Source organism: Rhipicephalus microplus, chromosome X (assembly GCF_043290135.1).
Source record: "Rhipicephalus microplus isolate Deutch F79 chromosome X, USDA_Rmic, whole genome shotgun sequence".
In the NCBI taxonomy this organism is placed as follows: Eukaryota; Metazoa; Arthropoda; class Arachnida; order Ixodida; family Ixodidae; genus Rhipicephalus; species Rhipicephalus microplus.
Genome location: NC_134710.1, coordinates 129,535,756 through 129,556,535, shown reverse-complemented (window position 1 = coordinate 129,556,535; position 20,780 = coordinate 129,535,756). Strand labels below are relative to the sequence as shown.

Below are 20,780 nucleotides of genomic sequence, written 5' to 3'. Positions count from 1 at the left end.
ATTTCAGAGCAGCTTTGAAGAAATTACTAACATAAATTACTGTTTGGAGCAGCACGAAGCAGCAATTTTCTTTTGGAGCAGTTTGGAGCAATTGGAGCAGCACTTTCATCACTGATAATGTTGGAACAGCAAGGCATGATGAATAGACATATTACAAACTTGTTTCAATATCAATTCTTAGCATAGTCTCATTGCCATATAACATTGTGCTTTTTCTAGAGAGTGTCTCAAAAATTTTACTGCCTGTATATTTGGTATAACTGCAATTATACCAAATATACACAATTATTCCATAATGTGGAATAATCCTAGAATTATTCCACAATATGGAATTGTATTATGTGTTTCAGCATCAACTATATTATTAGTGATACATTTCAGAGGAGAGGAGCAAGGGGAAAAGCTTTACTTTGGAGAAAAAAAAAAAAAGTTTGATGAGAAAAATCTAGAGACTGGTGAACAGTGAATTCAAGAGTTGAAGCAAATGGTGAGTTTGTCATACGATTGTGAATAGAATAGTATGTACAAATAAAAACATGGGGAATCCCTTTGTCTAGGAATTGATATAACACAAAAGTGAAATGTGTCTTCAAAGAGGCAGTTGAGCATTTATTGTGCATTCTTTCGCCACAAGGGCAACGGAATGAATAGTACAGTAACAAATTGTAATGCCATGCAAAGAATGGCAAGCACTTTGAAACTTGGAGTGTGCAGCTCAAGCAGAAAGCACGGGCGAAATGAGCATACACAAGACGAGAGGGGACTAACAAGTGTCGCAGCTCGACACTTACAGCATGCTGCTCAAGCAGAAAGAAGCATGAAACAGACGCACAAGTATACACAGGGCGAGTGCATACAACTGTCACGATTCTTATATAATTGTGTGTGAGCAGCATGCGCCTTTCATGAATGCGGAAGCAGTAGCGAGCAAAGTGACCTTTGTGCTTTCCCGAATCACAAGATAATGTGATTGTAGTGGCGGTGATTGGAACTGCAAACAAGCACGTTTTTAAGCTTCTCTGTTCCCTGCACAGATATCGCAAGTGCTGATCCAGTGCCACATCACCTCGAGGTGGTCTACAATGCATGCCCCAGCGGACTCAAGCATGATCGCAGTCTGCTGTGCGAAGAAACGGCAGTGCGGTCTTCCTCCGCCCTTATAAAAGAGGCATCTCGTCTGGAGCATCGACAGTAGTGGCGGCGGTTGCAACTGCGAAGGAGCAAGTTTCTAAGCTTCTCTGTTCCCTTCACATATATTGCAAGCACTTATCCAGTGCCACTTCACCTCGAGGTAGTCTACAGCGCATGCCCCAGCGGACTCAAGCCTGATCGTAGTCTGCTGTGCGACGAAACGGCAGTGCGGTTTTCTTCCGCCCCTCTAAAGAAGGCATCTCGTCTGGAGCATCGACAGTAGTGGCGGCGGTTGCAACTGCGAACAAGCACATTTCTAAGCTTCTCTGTTCCCTGCACAGGTGGGAGTAAATTTTGTTTTTGTTTAGTTATTGTATATTGCAACTGCTACCACTAGGAAAGTGGTAGTCTTTTATTTATCATGCCCTCGAATGTTGAGTTCGCAAAACGTCTTGACGCGCTTGACAAAATTTTGTAGGGAAGACTGCCTAGCCTAGTAGAACAAGTTCTTGAGAGCGTTAAACTGAAGCTGTCCACAGAACATCAAATGTACACTGAAGCCTTTAAGAAAAACATGAATGAATTCCAGGTGAGCCTGACGTACCTAATTGAAACTGTTGAGGGTCTGAAATCCGAAAACGAGAAACTGAAAAGTACGAACTTGTCTCTAGCAAATCAAAACGCTGCTCTAGAAAAGAGAGTTCATGAGCTTGAGCAATACTCTCGCAAAAACAACATTGAACTGAAGGGCATGCCCTGTACTCAAGGTGAAGATTGTGTCGAAATTCTTCAAGCTGTTGGAAATAAAACTGATTGCCCTGTGTTGAAGGACGACGTAGACAATGCTCATAGAGTTCTCTCTGCTTCTGATGCGAAGAACCTGATTGCAAGATTCACTTCGAGGGCTAAGAAAGCAGAGCTTATCAGAAAGGCACGAAAAGCGCGCCTTCAGACTCACGACATTGGTTTCCGTGGAGTAGAATCTAGGCCTACAAATGTCAACGACCATCTGACACAGGAAAACAAGAACCTGTTTGCGAAGGCTCTGTCACTGAAAAAATAAAATTGTTGGCAGTTCCTATAGACAGACGACTGCCTAATTAAGGCAAGGAAAAACGCAGACAGCAGGTTTTTCGCATCAGAGACGAGGGTGATCTGAAAATCTTCACTAATCAAGGGTAAAAATATTTTGTTCTTGATTTAAAAAGTTTAAAAAGACACCGTTGACCTGTTCTTATCACCTGTACATTTTACCTGTTTTTATCATTGTTTCCCATCCCATTTTCACTTGTGTGTGTTAGAGAAGCATGGATAAGCGATAAAGATAAAAACTTGTTTTATTTCCATCGTATGCTCCGAAATACTGTCATCGGGTATCCTCCAGCCATGGCGGTGCTGCTATCTTCATTTCTCGAGATATTAAGTATATACGCAGATTAGACTTAAACCCTGACCTGCCAGACTGCGAAACAGTGTGGATTGAAATAAATAAGTCATCGTTTGATACCGGTGAAAGAAAGCCTTATTTTTGGCTGCATCTACCGATCACCAGGTCCCAGCGTGACCACATTTTGCCATGCTCTTGACAATACACTGCATACTGTTTCAAGTGAAAACAAGAATATTGTCCTAGTTGGAGATATAATTATCAATATTCTGGATGAATGTAGTTGTTACAGTAGAGAGTACGTTAACATATGCCATGGGTACGGAGTCGAATCGTTACTTCATCTACCCACTATAAATGCTACTAATTCAAGCTCTCTCATTGATCATGCGCTAACAAACCTGCTTTATCCCCCAGAAGGTTTTATTGTCAGAAGCAATATAACAGATCATTCTCCAATTGTGTTGAGTTTTCAATGCTTTAATCATGCCTCCGAAACTATGTACACCAAATCAGTACTTGATAAAGATCGTTACAAAAAGCTAGCCACCAGATCAGACTGGTCACTCGTTACAGCATTGAATGATGCTGCAACTTCTTACAAAAAAACTCATTGACCTAATTAAAGACTTTATATCCTCATCTACAAGGGTGGTTAAGTGCCGCAAACATTTCGCTTCTCCCTCAAATCCCTGGATTACATCAGGTTTATTAAAAAGCATACGTCAAAAAGAAAACCTATATCGCAAATATAAAAATCGGCCATTTAACCAATCACTTAAGGTTTGCTACAAGAAGTTGTTGCTGTTTGGTAACACATCTAATCAAATGAGCAAAGAAAACTTACTATGAAAGTTTGATAGTTAAAACTGGGCATGATTCCCGAAAACAATGGCAGATAATACATTTCTGAATAAAAATAGTACTAGGAAATGCGTGACGAAAATTCAAGAAAAAGATCGTATACATACTAACCTTACCGATATTGCATGCTCGTTCAACAACATTTTTGCTTCTGTTCCCGATATTCCTGGTGTTAACAACACCGTCATATCACGCCTGATGCCACAATAATTTTATCTTTTCCCAACTGACCTAATCTAAGTTCGTCATACAATCATGAATCTTAAAAACTGTAGTCCTGGTTTAGATTCCATATGTTGCCATCATATCAAGTATATTGTTGACAACATAAGCGAAGCGTTCTGTCACATTGTAAATTTTTAAAGCTTCAGTGTTTCCTAACGACATGAAGAGATCAAAAATGATTCCAGTGTATAAAAAAGGAGACATGAATTTGTCAGCAAACTACAGGCCTATATCTACTATGCCCTGTTTTAGAAAAGTTGAAAAACTGAATAAAAAAGGGCTTTCTAACTTTTTGGACAAGTTTAAACTATTAACGCCAAGACAATTTAGTTTTCGTTGTGGGTATTCTACCGATTTAGCTTTAATCCCACTCACTGATAATATCAAAGCAGAAATTGACTGAGGCAGATATGTGGGATCTATTTTTATCAATAATTTAAAAGCATTTGATTCTTTAAATCACAGCGTTCCCTTTTTTAAACTCAATGCTTATGGCATAACAGGACAATCGTTGGAGCTTCTGCGCAGCTATGCAATCGACAACAACAGGTTTGCATTTCAGGACTACTGTCTAACACGCAAATAATTAACACTGTTGTTCCGCAGGGGTCCATACTCAGACCATTGTTATTTCTCATACATATAAATGATTTTTTGAACTGTCTCACTTCTACTACATGTCATCTGTATGTAGATGATACCACTGTTTTTACCTCTGATCACGACATAAATGCATTGACAGACAGATTGAACAATGAGCTAAATAATATCATTTGTTGGTATAGAAAAAACAAATTGCTGATGAAGCCACAAAAGACAAAATATATGGTTTTTAGCTCACACAGTAAACCTCGATCTGATATTGTTCCACTGTACATAGGATCCCACTACATACCAGCATCTAATGAATGTTCATTTAATATGTATTCAACTTTATTCATTTTTGAAATTTAACATTCACATCAACTTCTTAAAGAAGAAAACCGCATACGGCGTCAGGGTCCTCTTAAAGGCGAGACACTACTTTCAAAGGGACACTCTTTTGACATTATAAAATGCTTTTATCTTCAGTCATGTAAATTATTTTATAGAATCATGGGGCCTCACATATCACTGCCATATAGCCCCTTTGCAACACATCCGAAATAATGCTGTTCGCATTATCACTTCGGCTCCTTACAATGCTCATGTTACATCCATTTTCACCGAGTTAAATCTGCTTACATTAAATAAGCTCATTTCCTACCATTACGGCATTGTCATTTATCGCATGCTCAAGAATCAGCAATTACTTTATGTCATTGGTCCAAACAGTTTTGGCAATCCAAATAATACTAGGTCATTTTTCAAAAATAACATTTTACTTCTGAATCACGAAGCAACTACGAAAAACTAACTGTCGGTTTTGCAAGCGTCAAACTATGAATTGTCTACCAGTTGTTTTAAAATCTTCATCTTCACAGTCATCATACCAACAATTATTAAAAGCTTATTTGGTTTCTTTGTAAATACAACTGATTCTTTATTTTAGTGAACTTGAACTTTTTGATTTGCCTTTTCATTCATTCTTTGTAATCTCTATCCTTTCAGTGTATTTTTTTTCTCGTTCGTATTATGCAAAGAAATCTTACGCTACCACATGCATCTTTATCATTTCAAGCAATATGCAAGTTTCGTATATATCTCTGTTCACTACCAATGCGTATTTAATTTTGTTCTGTAATTGATAACAAGAGGTCCTGCTACAGCTATTTAACTGTGGGTTCTCTTTCTGTATACTTTCTTCTGTTTTGTAATACCTTCAGAAAGAATAAGCACACACGCGCGATTCACCACCCCCGCTCGTGCATCGAAATGTGAGGAGTGACAACCTATAAAGCGGGCCCAATGTGCGCACTTCGCGCCATCTCGCTACTGATGATGAAAATGCACTAAAGTTGCAGAGCTCTCAGGACTACCAAATGATATAAATATAGTGTATATAAATAGCTTGAAATTAGCACACTGCATAATGTGTGGCCCAGTGGGTTCGCACCATGTGCTGCGGAGTGAGAGGTCGTAGGTTTGGCGCCCAGCAACAGAACTTTTTCTTCTTATTTCTTTTTCCTTTGCAATTTGTTAGTATATATTTTACAATGCCATATAAGTGACAGAAATACGTTGGCAAAACCATGGTGGACCTCAGCATAAACACTTCCATGTTAAACTAAGCATTTTTGTCATAACCAAACTAGCACATTTTTTATAATTAAAAACTAGGCTTGTGCACATTTCATTATTTTTTTTATTTATTTTTAGGTAGAAGCACATTTAAATAGAGACAGGGTTTAAATAGTAATAGGGCAAAAGTTATGAACTTCAAAGTGTAGTGCAAAACTGGGCTAGCTGAATGATCATGATAAAAGCAGCGCAAAAAGATGACATGAAAAGAGCAACTCGGCACAGGCGCTAGAGAACACAAGACAGCACCTGTCCTTTTTCTCCTTCTCATGTCAGCATTTCATGTCAGCATTCTCCTTCTCATGTCAGCATCTTTCTGCACTTTGCTACGCTTAGTGCATGTATTCCAGCATAAAACACTTTTAAACTTGAAGAAATAATTATTCGAGGATCAGTTGTGATGTACATTTAACCCTGAAGTGTGCCTTTATGGCAGTGCAGATTTTCCCTGGATGGTAGATAGGTAATTTCATAGCATTAAAGCCTGGTGCAGCAGTGAAACCACATAATCAGGTGAGTCACATGCGCCTAAAGGGGCCCTGCAACACTTTTTGAGCATGGTCAGAAAACGCTGCTTATCGGCAGTCGAGGCTCCCAAAACATGCGAGCTAAATATTATAGCCATTATAGCCATTGGCTGACTGGAGCATGGTGCACTCTGTCGTTACTGGGCTGCCACAGGGGGCCATGACTTCTCCATGAGTGCGGGCAAGATCGTGCAGAAAAGTCGCATATTCGTAGAAAATAGAGAGAGAGAAAGTGATCGAAGTCACAAGACGTGACACGGCCGGACTAGAGTACGCGACGCGCGCTCTGTTTACGGCCTGTGCACGGGGGGCTGTTGCTGCCTGCCGCCGCAACTCTCCGGGGGCGCTGCGAGCCTGGCCTTTGCTTTTCCGCTCGCGAGGAGCCGCTGAGCCGTTCGCTCGAGAGAGCCTTGGCGCGCTCGTTGGTACGCGCATTTTGCTGAATGGCTACTCCTCTTACAAGGATTTAACAACCGTGTTTTTTGCAATGACCGCTATAGGCACACAAATCTTACCGTTTTCTCTCACTTCAAGGAACCAGTATAGAAGGCTTAAACCATTGAATTTAACACGCAGAAGGGACGGCGCGCCATTAGCGCTTCACGGCTTTATTATTTGTTACCGACGGGTGCAAAAATGAAACAAGGCAACAAGACATTTCAGTAAGAAAGTAGGTTTACGAAGCATTTATTTTTATCCTATAGGCAAGAGAATTCTGTAGTACTTGAAAATGTACAAAAAAAAATCTCACTTTTCTTTTTGCGACATTAACAAAATCTAGAACTAGAAAACACTTGAATGCATCCATTCAATCTGTTCTCATTGCACTAACCAGACTACATGAGACGAAAGCAGAACACTTTAGAACTCTTATACTAACATTGCACATACTCTCAAGAACTAAAAGCCATAACAGGTGCACTACAATAAACTCTAAAACACTGTCGTGAGACTCAGTTCCACAGACTGTCGTTTACAGCCTGAAATTATTCCGCGTTGGCTTGTGGACGAAACCACATGGCTTGATTTTTGGTTTGTTAATTTCCTTGTATAGTTGACGAGCAGAATTCGGAGAAACTTTTCAGATATCACGTGCGCTGACCTCTTGGCGTGACTTTTGTCGACACCCTCCAGGCAGTCTAGGAGAGACGAATTTTCAAGATGTGGCTCGAGGATTTGCTGCAAAGCTTCGAGGATTTTTGTTCGTGGGAGATGTTTGACTGCCTTTTCAAAAAACGTCACAATCGTTTCCAGCAGCGATAGAAACTCCAGCTTTGGATAGTGAAGTTCACCTGTCGGTTGTGTACGCAGAAGCTTATACAGATGACTGCTTGTATTGTTCGTCGTCGCAACCATGACGCAAGCATCGAACCCCAGTTCACCGATGCGCAATATAGCCACCTACGTACACCAAGCCCGAATAAGCAACAGAGGCTGGCGGGGTCGGTGAATGTTCTTGCAGAACTTCCAGTTCTTGAGCTATACCTTGAGGAACAGATGCGACCGCTTCTTCGACGTCTTCGCCTTGCTCGTTTGTTTTTTTTCGACGGCAGCACCTTTTCCTCTACGATGTGATCCAAAGCCGCTGTCATGGCTCTTGCGTCTAGCGCGTCGTTCCCTCCACACATAAACCTCAGTTTTTTGAACAGTGCCTCAACGGGATCGCTGTTAAATTTCTTGGTCAGAATGTAGTTGACGCCACTCCTCAGCAGAAATTGGGCTGTCTCCACTGTGGACCTTGTGCTGAAAAGCAGGGCATTGTACGTTTCATCTGTGAATCTCCCAACACGAGCGGCGATTGAACAGTCTTGGATGTTCTTAATGTAGCTGCAAAACTCATTTTGGAGCCACAGTAGTCGGCCGTCGTCCTCTTTGGAGATGGGCATTTTGCAGTCAACTCCTTTGAGTATAGTGTCGTGGATGCCGAACCATTTTTTCATAACTTCCATGAAGTTGATTGTAAATGTTGTGTCCTTGAAAGCAAAGAGAGCCGGTTGCCTTGCCGGTTCTTTTGCAGATGTTCCAGCGCCGCACTGACTTCAAGCGAAAACACCTGCACAGCTCGCGACACGTTCATCGTTTCAAGGTTGGACGGGGACATGTTTTCTTGTTAGGTTTGTGCCCAATTTTAGTGTCATTCTTTCTGGTGCTCGTACAGTTTCTGCACGAGTGTGCCACTGATCACACCTGTGCCGTCAGTGAATTCACGCTCGAGAAATTGACTGCGGACATTTTTGAGGATGTGGCAGGGATCAAAGCTGAGAAAAATGACCCGTTCATCGTCCAGAGGGTGCTTTACTGCTGTTGACAAGGATCCATTCCCCATGACCTTGAACATGATAGTGTTTGCGGAGTAGTTATCAGTGACAATGCGAATGACTACAAAGCCGCATTCCTCAACGACAGAGATGACGTCCTTAGTCCACGCAAACAAATCTCTTCCGCTGAGCTGTTTTGTGAAATAGTACGAACATGGTATCTTGTACGAGCTGGTCACCCCATGGAGCACGAAACACGGGACTCGGTTAGCAAGTGTTCCATTCGTGTTGCGTGGCTCACCGTTTTTTGGCTTGTCTTTGATGCCAAATACTACGTCAGAATTCCGGTCGTAGACGCACTTCGGTTTTATCGCAGCTTCACCGATTAATAATGAAGCCATGTGCTGCTTGTGGCTGAGAAGAGACGCCTCGTGGATCAGCCTTTCTTTCATTGCACTACTCATTTCCGAAGACGTTGCGCTGGGACCGACGTACCGCTGCAGTGTGCACTTATGTGGCAGTGTCAACAGCCCAGCTCGTGCATGATCATAGCCTTTCGGTGAAAGAAAGCGTCATATCATGCATTCTCTGATGACTTCTTTAGGGTAAGAATTGAATTCCTTCTCGTAGCCCTCTATTTGGTGGAGCAGGAAAACAGCCTTTTTTCCTATTTTTTTGGCATCTGCAGCAATCTTGTTCACTGATGTGTAGTCCTTGTGGTCACAATAGGAGCTGACACCTTCCTCTCTGCGTCTAGCTGCTGCTGGGCTTTCGAGAACTTGGAACGATGGTACGCCACTTGTGATCGAAGCCTTGCAACCAGTGAAAGGTATCGACTTGCCCGCTGCACATCATTGTGTGTCGTTTGCGTGCATGTACTTGATTTCTGCTTGGCTTCACCTTCCCACGTCTCTAAAACAGCATACTCTTCTGGCTCGGCCTTCTGTTAGGCTGGCTTCCTAGAAGGAACAGGGTCTCGAGCTTTCGGATCCCTACGTGATTTCTTTGCATTAGGTGCAAGGTGCAAGGACTGCATATCCCTCAAATACAGTCGGCACCACACCGGGAACCAGCCTTTTGATTTCGCACTCGCTGAAATAGCCGCTTAGTAAGAAATGCTTGCTGCATACTACCGTTGAGGCCAACTTGTCATTAATAACAAGATTTTTCCGGGAAACGTGTTTTCGCCATTTCGCGCACAGTTCCTCGTCAACTGGAAACTGGTGGAACAACACACCTGGAGTCTTTCCAGACCGCGACTTACAAAACGGCACCCAGCAGTACACCATAGCCACGTTAGCGGAATCCTGACATGCGAAGCAAGGAATCCCAAGGCAGTCCCTTCAGAAGTTTGCGAACATGCATGAAACGTCCGTTGCAGAAACGTATGGTGAAATGTCGCTTGATGCAAGGCGCGCGAAGTGTACGGCAGGTGTGCAGGCCCGTTCACGCGACGAAGCTTTCGATCACACGTTTAAACACCGTGATTAAGCCAGCACATGTAAACATGTGCCCCCGCGCACATTTACCAGCCCGTACCAAGCCGCAGTAAAGCGCGCGCGTAGAGAGCGCATTCTCCAGTACGGTCGGGGCAAGGGTATGCTCGCATGCCATCTCTTGAAGATCGGCGCCCCGGCAGCTCAGAAAAAAATGCATTGCCCTCGCTGCGCCTGCTCAGGCCGTACAGGGAGAACGCGCACGCGTACTACAGTCCGGCCGCGGACGTGCGTAACGTTTTTTTTTTTCCCCATGCTATCCCACCACGCTCAGCTTCCAGCACTTTTGTGGGCAGAGAAGAGAGAATGCAATTGCAGCATGCGACAAATTTTTAAAGGCTGTTTTCCTGCTCCACCAAATAGAGGGCTACGAGAAGGAATTCAATTCTTACACTGAAGAAGTCATCAGAGAATGCGTGATATGGCGCTTTCTTTCACCGAAAGGCTATGATCATGCACGAGCTGGGCTGTTGACACTGCCACATAAGTGCAATAGGCTTCTTTGACGAATCTATTCAATGGCTACCTAAAAAAATCCATTCAATGGCTACTGGAAAAAGTGTTGCAGGGCTTCTTTAAATACACGGTGTCTTTTTAGACTATACAGGTTTTCTATAAAATTCATTGCAGTCAGGCTCTCTTAGTTATCACACATTAACTTTACGTAGAGGCATAAATACTTTCCTGCTGGTTAAATTATGTTGACAAGACTAATTACAAAAGCTAGTTCATTAAATTTTAAATTTTTTTACTGCGGTTTATACTACAAAGTTGTAATGCATGATAATTTATGACATACCTATTTTTTGCAAATCACATAGTTCCGAGATATTTATCCTCGAATTTTAAGTGGGATATTGAAATTGATTGCACCCTGCGAGCACAAAGTAAACCAGAACACCGGAACGACCCGAGACAGGGAAGCGATCAAATTTTAAAGAAGGCACACTAAAGCAGAATCTGGTCAGAAAAATCGACAAGAATCATGAAATACACAAGCAGACAGTTCATTGTTTGTGTGCGATGGGTGGTGCCTATCTGTTTCTTTCATAAACTATAAAGAGACGCGAAAAACCATTTGACCTGTCAGCAAGAACAAGCACCGAAGTGGCTGCCAGAGTTTTACTCTTTACAGATAACGAAGAGGTTGATATTGTGGTCTTCTTGTGAACAGTTCGAAGAAACAAATAAGCATCAAACACTACATGCAAAAGTAAGGCGATGAACTAGCACAAGTCATATGACGTGTTGATTTCACGAAAACAAACAGCCATGGCACACAATCATTCCTACTTTATAACTATCTTGACATAAGTGGTTCCAGTCTGACATAACAGAACTGTCGCGCTTCATCTGCAAACAGTTTCGATTATTTCTCATTAACCAACTTTTCTTAAGCACAACACTTAGCACATATGCGAACAAGAGTGTCATTTTAACTGCAGCAAAGTATTTCTCCCTCCTTGACATGGAGTTTGTATGCAAAAGCAACAGGAGCCTTGCCGTCAGAGATTCTCATAAAAAAGCTGTATTTTCTTAAAAAAAGAAAGAAACCCCCACTATTCATTCATTTTGAATTTTTTTTAATTTCAAATAATTTGGAGTTGTGTCAATGCGAATTCAAATATTCACCCATGCCTAAAAAAATTCTTTAAAGTTTATCTAAAATGTATCATCACGAAAAATTCATAAAAAGAAATTTTATGGTAAAAATAATGCCTTAGTGCATTCAAGATGAAAACAATGCACACTCTTTCCAATGTGCACACTCTTTCCACATGGAAAGAGTGTGCACATTATGTACAGTCTCATGCAGGTTCAAAGGCTATTGTGGCTGATAGACAAGAAAGACTTCTAGCTGTTTATTCTTCATTATATTTACCAGAAAGGAGAAATGAGCGGGAAGAAAATAACAGAAACATTTAAGGGGAACAAATAAGAACCATCATATGGGCTGAGAGAGGACACAATGAAACTATAATGAATTGTAAAAATGCAGTAAACAAGAGCAAGTAAACAACAGAAGGCCCACCTTTTGTAAAATGCAAGCTTGCAAGATGTAACTAGCTCAAAGTGCACATCAATTTGATACCAAGGCAACTTCGAAAACATGTGCTGCACTACTTTGACAAAAGCTGCGTGAACAGGTAGCTGGAAAGTGTCCCTTAGACTGAACCATAATTGTAGCATCTGCTTGCAATAGCTTTTAACTATATTCTCGTAGAGTTACCAGCTAAGTTTTCAATTTACTGTATATATGGCTTTGCTAACTACTTCATTTCAACTTTGAAAAGGTAAATTACCTCCATCGAATGCATGCCATCACAGATGGTTTTGTAGGAGGCACCAAGGCCGGTGTCCATGAGGGGTGGTGTTTGATAGGCCAGGTAAAACTGAATAAGGTCTTCATATAATCCTGGCGTTTCCAACAGTTGTCTGCAATCGAAAGGTGTGTAAAAGAATGTCTTATCATGATAAGGATAAAATACATATTTTGTATTGCCATCTTGAAGCATAGATTTTTCTTGCACATCAACCGTTTTTCCACCAGTAAAAGAAAGTGTCAAATTTACTAAAAAAATTTTTTCACTCAATTCGTAGAGCTTTTTCTTTTTCTGAATAAAATGGTGCCATTCTTTCCCTTCAATGGGCCACCTTTTCACGCTAATTGTGCGTGAAAAAATTTCCAGATGATGGCTTCACTGCATAGCAGTACAATAAGAGATGGTTATAAAATGAAAGCCGAGACACAAATGGCACAACTTAGACAAGTGTGGCCATCTACCATAAAGAAACACAACTAAGACTAGTGCAGTTGCCGTTGTTCTTATGCGAGACCAATTTTATTTGATGACAAGTATTGTCACTGGTCATCAAAATCTTAAGACTGTACTCATTGAATTACCAAAGGCTTAAAGCTTCATGTAGAAACCTTATTTAGAATATGGTTTCATGACTAATTGTTGAATACATGCAAAACACCAAACAACTTTGCTCGGATAAATGTGCTCTTCCATCTCAATGAAAAGTGTTCAGCTTCGCTCATCGTTCCCTTACTGCCACAGACAGCTTTATGAGGATGTAGATGCGGTCACTAGCCAAGTCAAGGTAAAAAATCACAAAGAGGTTTCGGGACCCATACAGGTTCCTTATTCACACTAAGCAGGCAAGGGCAGCATGTCGCTTTTTACGCTAAAATGTGACGTAATGAACGGGCTACGTCTCATTACATCACAACCCATATGAGTCCCAAAACGACTCTGTGCTTTTTCAACTTGACTTGGACAGTGACCACATTTACATCCTCATCATGATACCTGGCCAGACGAACTTTCGTCGAATTCTTGACTACAGCTAGCTTTATCTTTTGCACCCACTGTCTGAGTCAGAAGCTATCACTTCATTACTTCTAATTGTTTGGGGACATACTTAAAAAAGAAAACTTCTGATCCATCCCCTACAGTATGAAGTCGCAAAGAAAATAATAAAATGTGGGGTTTTATGTTTCAAAACTATGATATTATTATGAGAGACACTATAACGAAAGGCTCTGGAAATTTTGACTGTCTGGTGTTCTTGAACGTGCACCGACACTGTACAGCCCTTTAGCATTTCGCCTCCATCGAAATGCGACCACCGTCCCCAGGACTGTACCTGCAATCTTTGGGTCAGCAGCTGAGCACTATAATCACTGCTCCACCTTGGCAAACCACACAAAAGAAATACACATGAATTTTTCAGAAAGAAAGTATTTTAGCTAATTATAAATTAGTCTTGGTATGGCATACAAACCACAGACAAACCCTCTTTTTTAGCCAATTAATCAAATCTGAGTCAACTAAGCTAACTACAGTGCAAGTGCAAATGACTTAAGAACTCTAAACAGAGGGATGCTCAAATATAGCACAAGTCTGCCAAACATATGTGCTTTTATGTTTATAAATGCAATGAAACCACATATCCATATAACAGTTTTTTTTTTTTTGAGACTGTGTGCACATAAATGGCCTAGTGATTGTCTTTTTTTTACCCTGGGGTCCCTCCTCCTGAAGGGCACAAAACAACATACCTAAATGAGGCAGCCATTTTTCACTCGCCAATTCACAACTTCATTTCACAGCAAAGAATTTACGTGAAAACTGACAGTCTCTTTGAAGAAAAAAATAATAAGTATCTTCCATTAGTATCAGTGCATGTAAGAAAGTGTAATTCAAATAAAATTTGTCACTCCTTTACACTAACTTTTAGTGTGTAGATGTGAGCTACAGACAGTTGTAAGAGACATCGCTTAACACTATAAGAACGTGGAACATGAACACTAATAATTTTAGCTTTCTGTAATGCATTACATTACCTCAACTTATAGGAAATGTTTTTGCACTTGTTACTGGCAATACATAGTGTGCACATTGCATCATGCAGTGCCCCTTAGTCACTTCCGGAATGCGCCACCGACATGCCCAGGTGCCTACCTGACTATCGCCGACCTCTGCCGTGCTGTTTCCCTGTGCTGGTGCCCGCTCAGTTTTGCCTCACGATGCAAGTTTTAGCAATTATCAGCTGCTAGTGAGACAAGTTGATTTAGCTTAGCAGCCCACGAAGAGCCTCCGGGTGTTCTTTTTGCCGAAAGTTATTACCTAAAATTGAGAACGCAAATTGCGATTTTCCGAAAAGCACCAGCGTGCTTGGCTGGTGCAGATTAACAAAAACAACTTGAACCTCGATGATATATGCGTCTCCAGTAACTTCACTACAAGTAATCATTATATGCAAGCAGAAGGTGCATACAGATATAGCTTACCGTTATTACTGTATACACAAACTTGTCCGCGACCACTGCATGCACATTCAGCGTGTCAGAGAGGTGGTTGAAATCGCGATGACGATCGTGGAAATTGGGGTATCGCATCGAAAAAAAAACTGAAAACGAATGTGAAACATTCTTCGTTCACTCGAGGTTCAAAGTATAGCACAAGTCCCCAGTAGGTTAACATCCCGATCGGTTGGAGTTGAATGGTCATTTTCTTTTTAAACATTGGTCGATTGATTCCCTGAAACAGTCTTCACCATTTTAAGGGACACCACTGTACATTAGCGCACAATAACAAAAGTAAAATACAAGGTAAAAAGTCTCAAAACATAAGCAAAAAAAAGGTGACCTGCATAACCGCGGTACACACCACGTGAAGTTTCTACCTCGCATTTTTTTTTTCCCCTCGGCTGGTTCCACAAGTTCCGATCAAAGAGCTTCAACATGAGCACAGTTTAAAACACTTGAGGAGCCGCGCTCCATGAGCTACTTTGGTGGCGTGGGCTGCAGTAATATATTAAAATTATTATTAATATTATATCTGCTGTGAATTTGCCTAGCTCTGCACGACGACTTGTTTTCGATGGGAGCTGTTTCGCTTCGCTCATGCACTCTTAAAATTGTGGCTTGAGAAACTTTGGGCTTTCACTTGTTCTTGAGCCACACAATTTGTACTGAAAGTGGTGAGATAATGTGCTCTTGTTGGTCGTGACGGGCAGCCAGAGTACGCGGTGGCATCGCTGTTGATGGAAATCTGGTATATAGGTTTACGTGTCACCCATCTTGATTTTCTGGTTTTGTATAGAGTGAACAAGTGAGGCCTTCCGAATACGATGAGCTCGTTAAGTACAACAAAAATCAGCACTGCTTCGCTTTAAACAATGCACACAGCAACAGATTACGAGCCCTTAACAAACCTCGCTGCATTACGCAAACTGCTTGCTGTAGGTACCTAGGAAGGTACCCGGGCATGGCGGAAAAGAGCGACAACAAAGGAAGTGGCATCACATGAACACTATGTATAGGAACATACATCCAAATTATCCAAACAGTTGGTCATTAACTCAACTATTTCCAGTTCTATGTAAAACTATAGACAGCTATTTATTCACTAAAGTGCACGAGAACAGCCAGAAGGGACTAGTAAAGTCTCTGTGAAAGCCTAGATTATTGCAAAGAAAGAAACCTTGCTGCCACACCTTTGCACATGCTATCTAGGAGAAATTTTCATGAAATTTTGAAAGTCGGAGCACGTTCTGCTTTTCTAGCAAAATCCTGCCATTCCTCATTCATAACAAGGAAGGCTTTCTTCGATTCATTTTTCTGACATGCCAGAACAAACCACTGCATGGATGCATCATGTTTTCATGGAGTGGGGACTGGGTCTAAAATTCTCGTTTTCACCAACAATGTTTATATTTAGATTTCTCAATTCATAACCTTCAATTAAGTTCTACAGCTATATGTGTGGTCATCCACCGTTTAGTACAGATATCACAAAACAGCTAATGCTACAAAAACAGGTAGAGTAAACCAGTCTTCTTAGCAAGATGTTTGCAAATAAATACAAATGATACAAAGTATTCATTTAATATACAAGAATAGAAGTGCTCTAAGAACAAGTCGAAATAGTGAATGCGTCATAAAGGGTGCTTACCAGCGCAAACGACAGGGCAGGAGGAGTCAGGAGAAGAGACGAGACAGAGCGCTGAACTGCCAACAATTTATTTCTTGTGAAGGTATTCACTTTTATACAGTTACCAGTGTCCTGTCGTTTGCGCTGGTAAGCACCCTTTATGATGTTATACCAACACGCCCAATCCCACTGTCTCTAGTGAATGCGGCCCAGATGTTGTAGCGATGATAGTGGCAGACTTCAATGCAGAATCGGGAGAGTGCTTGATGAGCTGGAGTTAGATTTCAGTTCAGACAAAGAATTTCGTTTAGCAAGAAACCAAGAGTAGAACCTCACAAGCACATCAGCCAACTTCAAAGCCTAAAAAAAAAAGGGGGGGGGGGGAGTAAGCTAGACACAATCATTGCTGAGATGTGTATAATTGAAAGAGAGTGTAGCCCTGGAGAATAATACATATTTTGAAGTGATTCTTTAGAGTTTGCACTTTCTGGTCAATTCATACATTTAAAACCCTAGTCACACTTAAGAGTCATATTGGGCAAGTGCACTTACACTGCGAGAATGTCACTTTGGTGGCGTGCTGCTACACGAGAAAGGGATGTCACTTGTAATGGCGGTGAGAATTTAGATTTCACAACAGATAGTAATATTGATGAGATCTAACAGACAATTATGCCAAAGAAAGTAGAGGGTATGTTATATGAGGTGATTGCAACGTAAATGTGAAAAAAGAAAACTGGATGAAAAGATAACTTGCCATGGGCAGGGACAGAGCCTCCGACCTTCGAATAAAGCGTTCGATGCTCTGCCAACTGAGCTACCACAGCGGCTATTTCCTCATCCACTTTATTGGGTATATATGTGAATTAAACGTGGTAGCGTCAGTCAGTGCCACCTGTTGCCATGGCGGTGAGTGTGAAACACTCTTCTTGCCTGATTAGCGCCATGTAGTACGTGGTTTTATTCAGAGATGGCAGCTGACCAATAATCCCTCGCACACCTCCTTAAAGGCCAACTTCGGCGATTTTTTCGGGTCAATGGATCTCAATGAAATTCGCTGGGTACGTTTTATTGCACATTTCCGCCAGTTATGCCAAATTACAGGCTTTAGAGATGTGCTGATTGTTTGAAAATGAATTTTAATAATCCTCGAAATGCTCGCTTCCCTTGACAGAATTTTAGGCAACATTGTCTGTGTGACGTCATGTTTGGCATGTCAACCGAAGTGACGCAGCTGATGGCATCACTACTTTGGCCGCTACAGCGTTTATTGGGCTGGCCACAAGGCAACGGCGCCAGTGTTTGGCATGGGTATAGTACGGGAATGCTTTATTGCTTCCTCTGTGGTGTCTGGCCGGCAGTCTGGCTTTCACAGTCTTCATACTCTACGCTAGCGGGAACAGTATACGGCCTCGGGTTCTTACCAAATGGTACGTCATAGGCAGACAGGGCGCCCGGTTGGGTTTAGGGTTCGGTATCGCATCTTTTTGCTTATTAAAAATTCTTTTCTAATTTCCTGAGCATTTCAGCTAATGGACTCGTGACAAGAGTGTCTCAGGAACATACCTTGACATGGTCAAAAATCGCCCGTGCTGGCCAACAAAGACCAACTCTGGCAATTTTTCGAGGTCAATGGATCTCAATTAAATTCACTGGGTACGTTCATTTGCAGGGTTGCACCATTTATGCCGAATTGCAGGCTTGAAAGATCCGCAGAATCTTTCCAAATGAATTTTATAGCTTGTCTCCAAATGCCCGCCTTGCCTGCCAGAATTAATGGCAACACTGTGTGTGTGACATTGAGTTTTGCCTGGCGGAAGTGACGAAACTGATATGCCAGTGCAGCATCTGCTTGTCTTCTATAGATTGTGTGGGTTTGACTGGCGCTTCTTTGTTTGAGCGTGCAATTTCCTTTTCTATGTTGGTGGGCATGTGACAGGTGGCTAGTGGTGTTGCATTGAGAGCGACACACAATTCGGTATGTATTCACCATAATAGCGTAACCGTATTAGCCGATCGCTACAGGCACAAAACTTGGACGGCGTGGACAGGTAGTGCCATCTGGTAGGCGTTATGTGCAATCAGGCAGGTTTGGACAAACACTTACATAACACCTAGCAACGCATTCGGTTTGGTTTCAATACTGCAGTTTTTCGCTAATTAAAAATTATTTACGAATTTGTCAAGCATTTCAGCTATTAGGCACGTGACAAGATTCTCTCAGGAACATGAAACCCCATTATCTTGACTTGGACAAAACATAGCCGGAGGTGGCCATTAGGGCTTCAAGTCTGCCAGAATGAGACCCTCACTATGAATGAAGGAAAAAAGTGTACAGTAAAGGGCTTGTTTACTTTGTTAGACACAAATTTAATGAGATCTAACAGACAATCATGCCAAGGAAAGTATAGGGAATGTTATATGAAATAATTGCAATATAAACGTGAAGAAAGAAAAGTAGATTAAAAGATAACTTGCCGTGGGCAGAGAACAAACCTGCGACACGTTATTCGAACGTATTATTTGAAGGTTGCAGGTTCGGTACATCACGTACATAGCCATCGTTACATCGATGCATATTGAGTTTGTTCTGTGCCTCGGATGTAAGTGGTTTTGCCACATCTTCCAGGCATCCTTGGCTAACTAGAGAGATATTACACCTCAAAAGAAAAGTAAAGCGCTTAAGGCGACGACAAGCCTCACGTGTTATTGTTCACCAAATGCAAAATAAACTAAATGAAGAAGTACGGCTAGCTAAGCGCTGGTATTTTCAGCACAGGTTGCCAAGCTTCATCTGCACAACACCCCGAAAATTTCGGTCTTTTTTAATCAAGAAAACAAGTTCAATTGACCAAATTGTTCACAAAGGCCTCATTGTCGTTAATAAGAAATGTATCGCGGAGCACTTTGATTATTATTTTCAAAGTATATTTTCTCATTCTGATACCACTATAAACCCTGATTGCATGCCATGTCACTCGAACCCTGATACAATATCAGAACCAGGGGTTGTGTCAATGCTGTTGAACCTTAAAGTTAAATCCTCTCCAGGACCATATAACATACCGAATGCCTTTCTGCGCAGGTATGCTGAAGCACTAGCTCCCTTTCTAGTAACCATTTATCATTCCTCATTGTCATCGGCTACTGTTCCTGCAGACTGGCTAACTGCACGGGTCGTTCCCATTCCGAAAAAGGGCGACTTAGCCCAACTAACCAATTATCGCCCCATTTCATTGACGTCTGCATGCTGCCAGTCAGTCAAACATATTATTGTTAATGAAATAACGAAGCTTTTAAATGTTAACAATATACTGTCTCCTCACCAGCATGGCTTTCGCAAAGTGTTATATGGTTCGCAAGAAGTTACACAGCTTACGACAATCATTCACTACCTTGCTAGAACTCTTGACAAGTCAAACCAAATTGACGTTTTATTATTGGATTTTAAGAAAGCATTCGACGTTGTTCCTTAGAGTAAACTTGCAAAAAAATTGCAGTCAATTAACATTCCAGCATACATTATTAACTGGGTAGCAGCTTACTTGTGTAATCGCAAGCAGTTTGTATCAGTTGATAATTATTTTTCTAATGAACTTTCTGTAACATCTGGAGTTCCCCAAGGTAGTGTTTTAGGGCCATTACTGTTTCTAACATATATAAATGAGATTGTTAATGAAATTTGTCCCTCAGTACAAATTCGGCTATTTGCAGACTATTGTGTTTTGTTCAATGAAGTTTGTTCCCTTAATGATCAGTTAACACTCAACTCTAACCTTCAAAACATTTTGTCATGGTGCAAGCGATGGGGCATGGAACTGAACACAGAAAAAACTGTTTACATGTCTGTAACAAAATAAGTTAACAAATTGTCATTTATTTACAACCTAGGATCCACACCACTCACCAAAGTAAACCAATACAAATACCTTGGAATCACAATAACCAGTGACCTAAGCTGGAATAACCATATTTCTAACATCTGTAACTCTTCTTTCAAGAAACTTTGTATCCTCAGGCACAAAGTAAAACATGTTCCTCGTGACACTAGACTTTTGGCTTACACATCACTAATCCGACCAAAACTCTAATATGCTTGGATTGTATGGGACCCCTACACAAAAACTAATATAAATAATGCATTAGAGATGATACAACGCCGAGCAGTTAGATTTATTTTCTCTAAATGTAGAATACATGACTCTCCCACAGCCCTAATGATATAT

At 41.3% G+C, this 20,780-nt stretch overlaps 1 protein-coding gene across 2 annotated transcripts in view; it reads right to left on the bottom strand.

Moving 5' to 3' along the window:
* Positions 1-20,780, bottom strand: part of LOC119176449 (DENN domain-containing protein 11) — a 48,279-nt gene that overhangs the window by 15,666 nt on the left and 11,833 nt on the right. For both annotated transcript variants that reach the window (XM_037427730.2, XM_075877699.1), the window contains exon 4: positions 12,412-12,544. In XM_037427730.2, the coding sequence (XP_037283627.2) occupies positions 12,412-12,544 (133 nt within the window). The remainder of the gene's footprint in view (positions 1-12,411; positions 12,545-20,780) is intronic.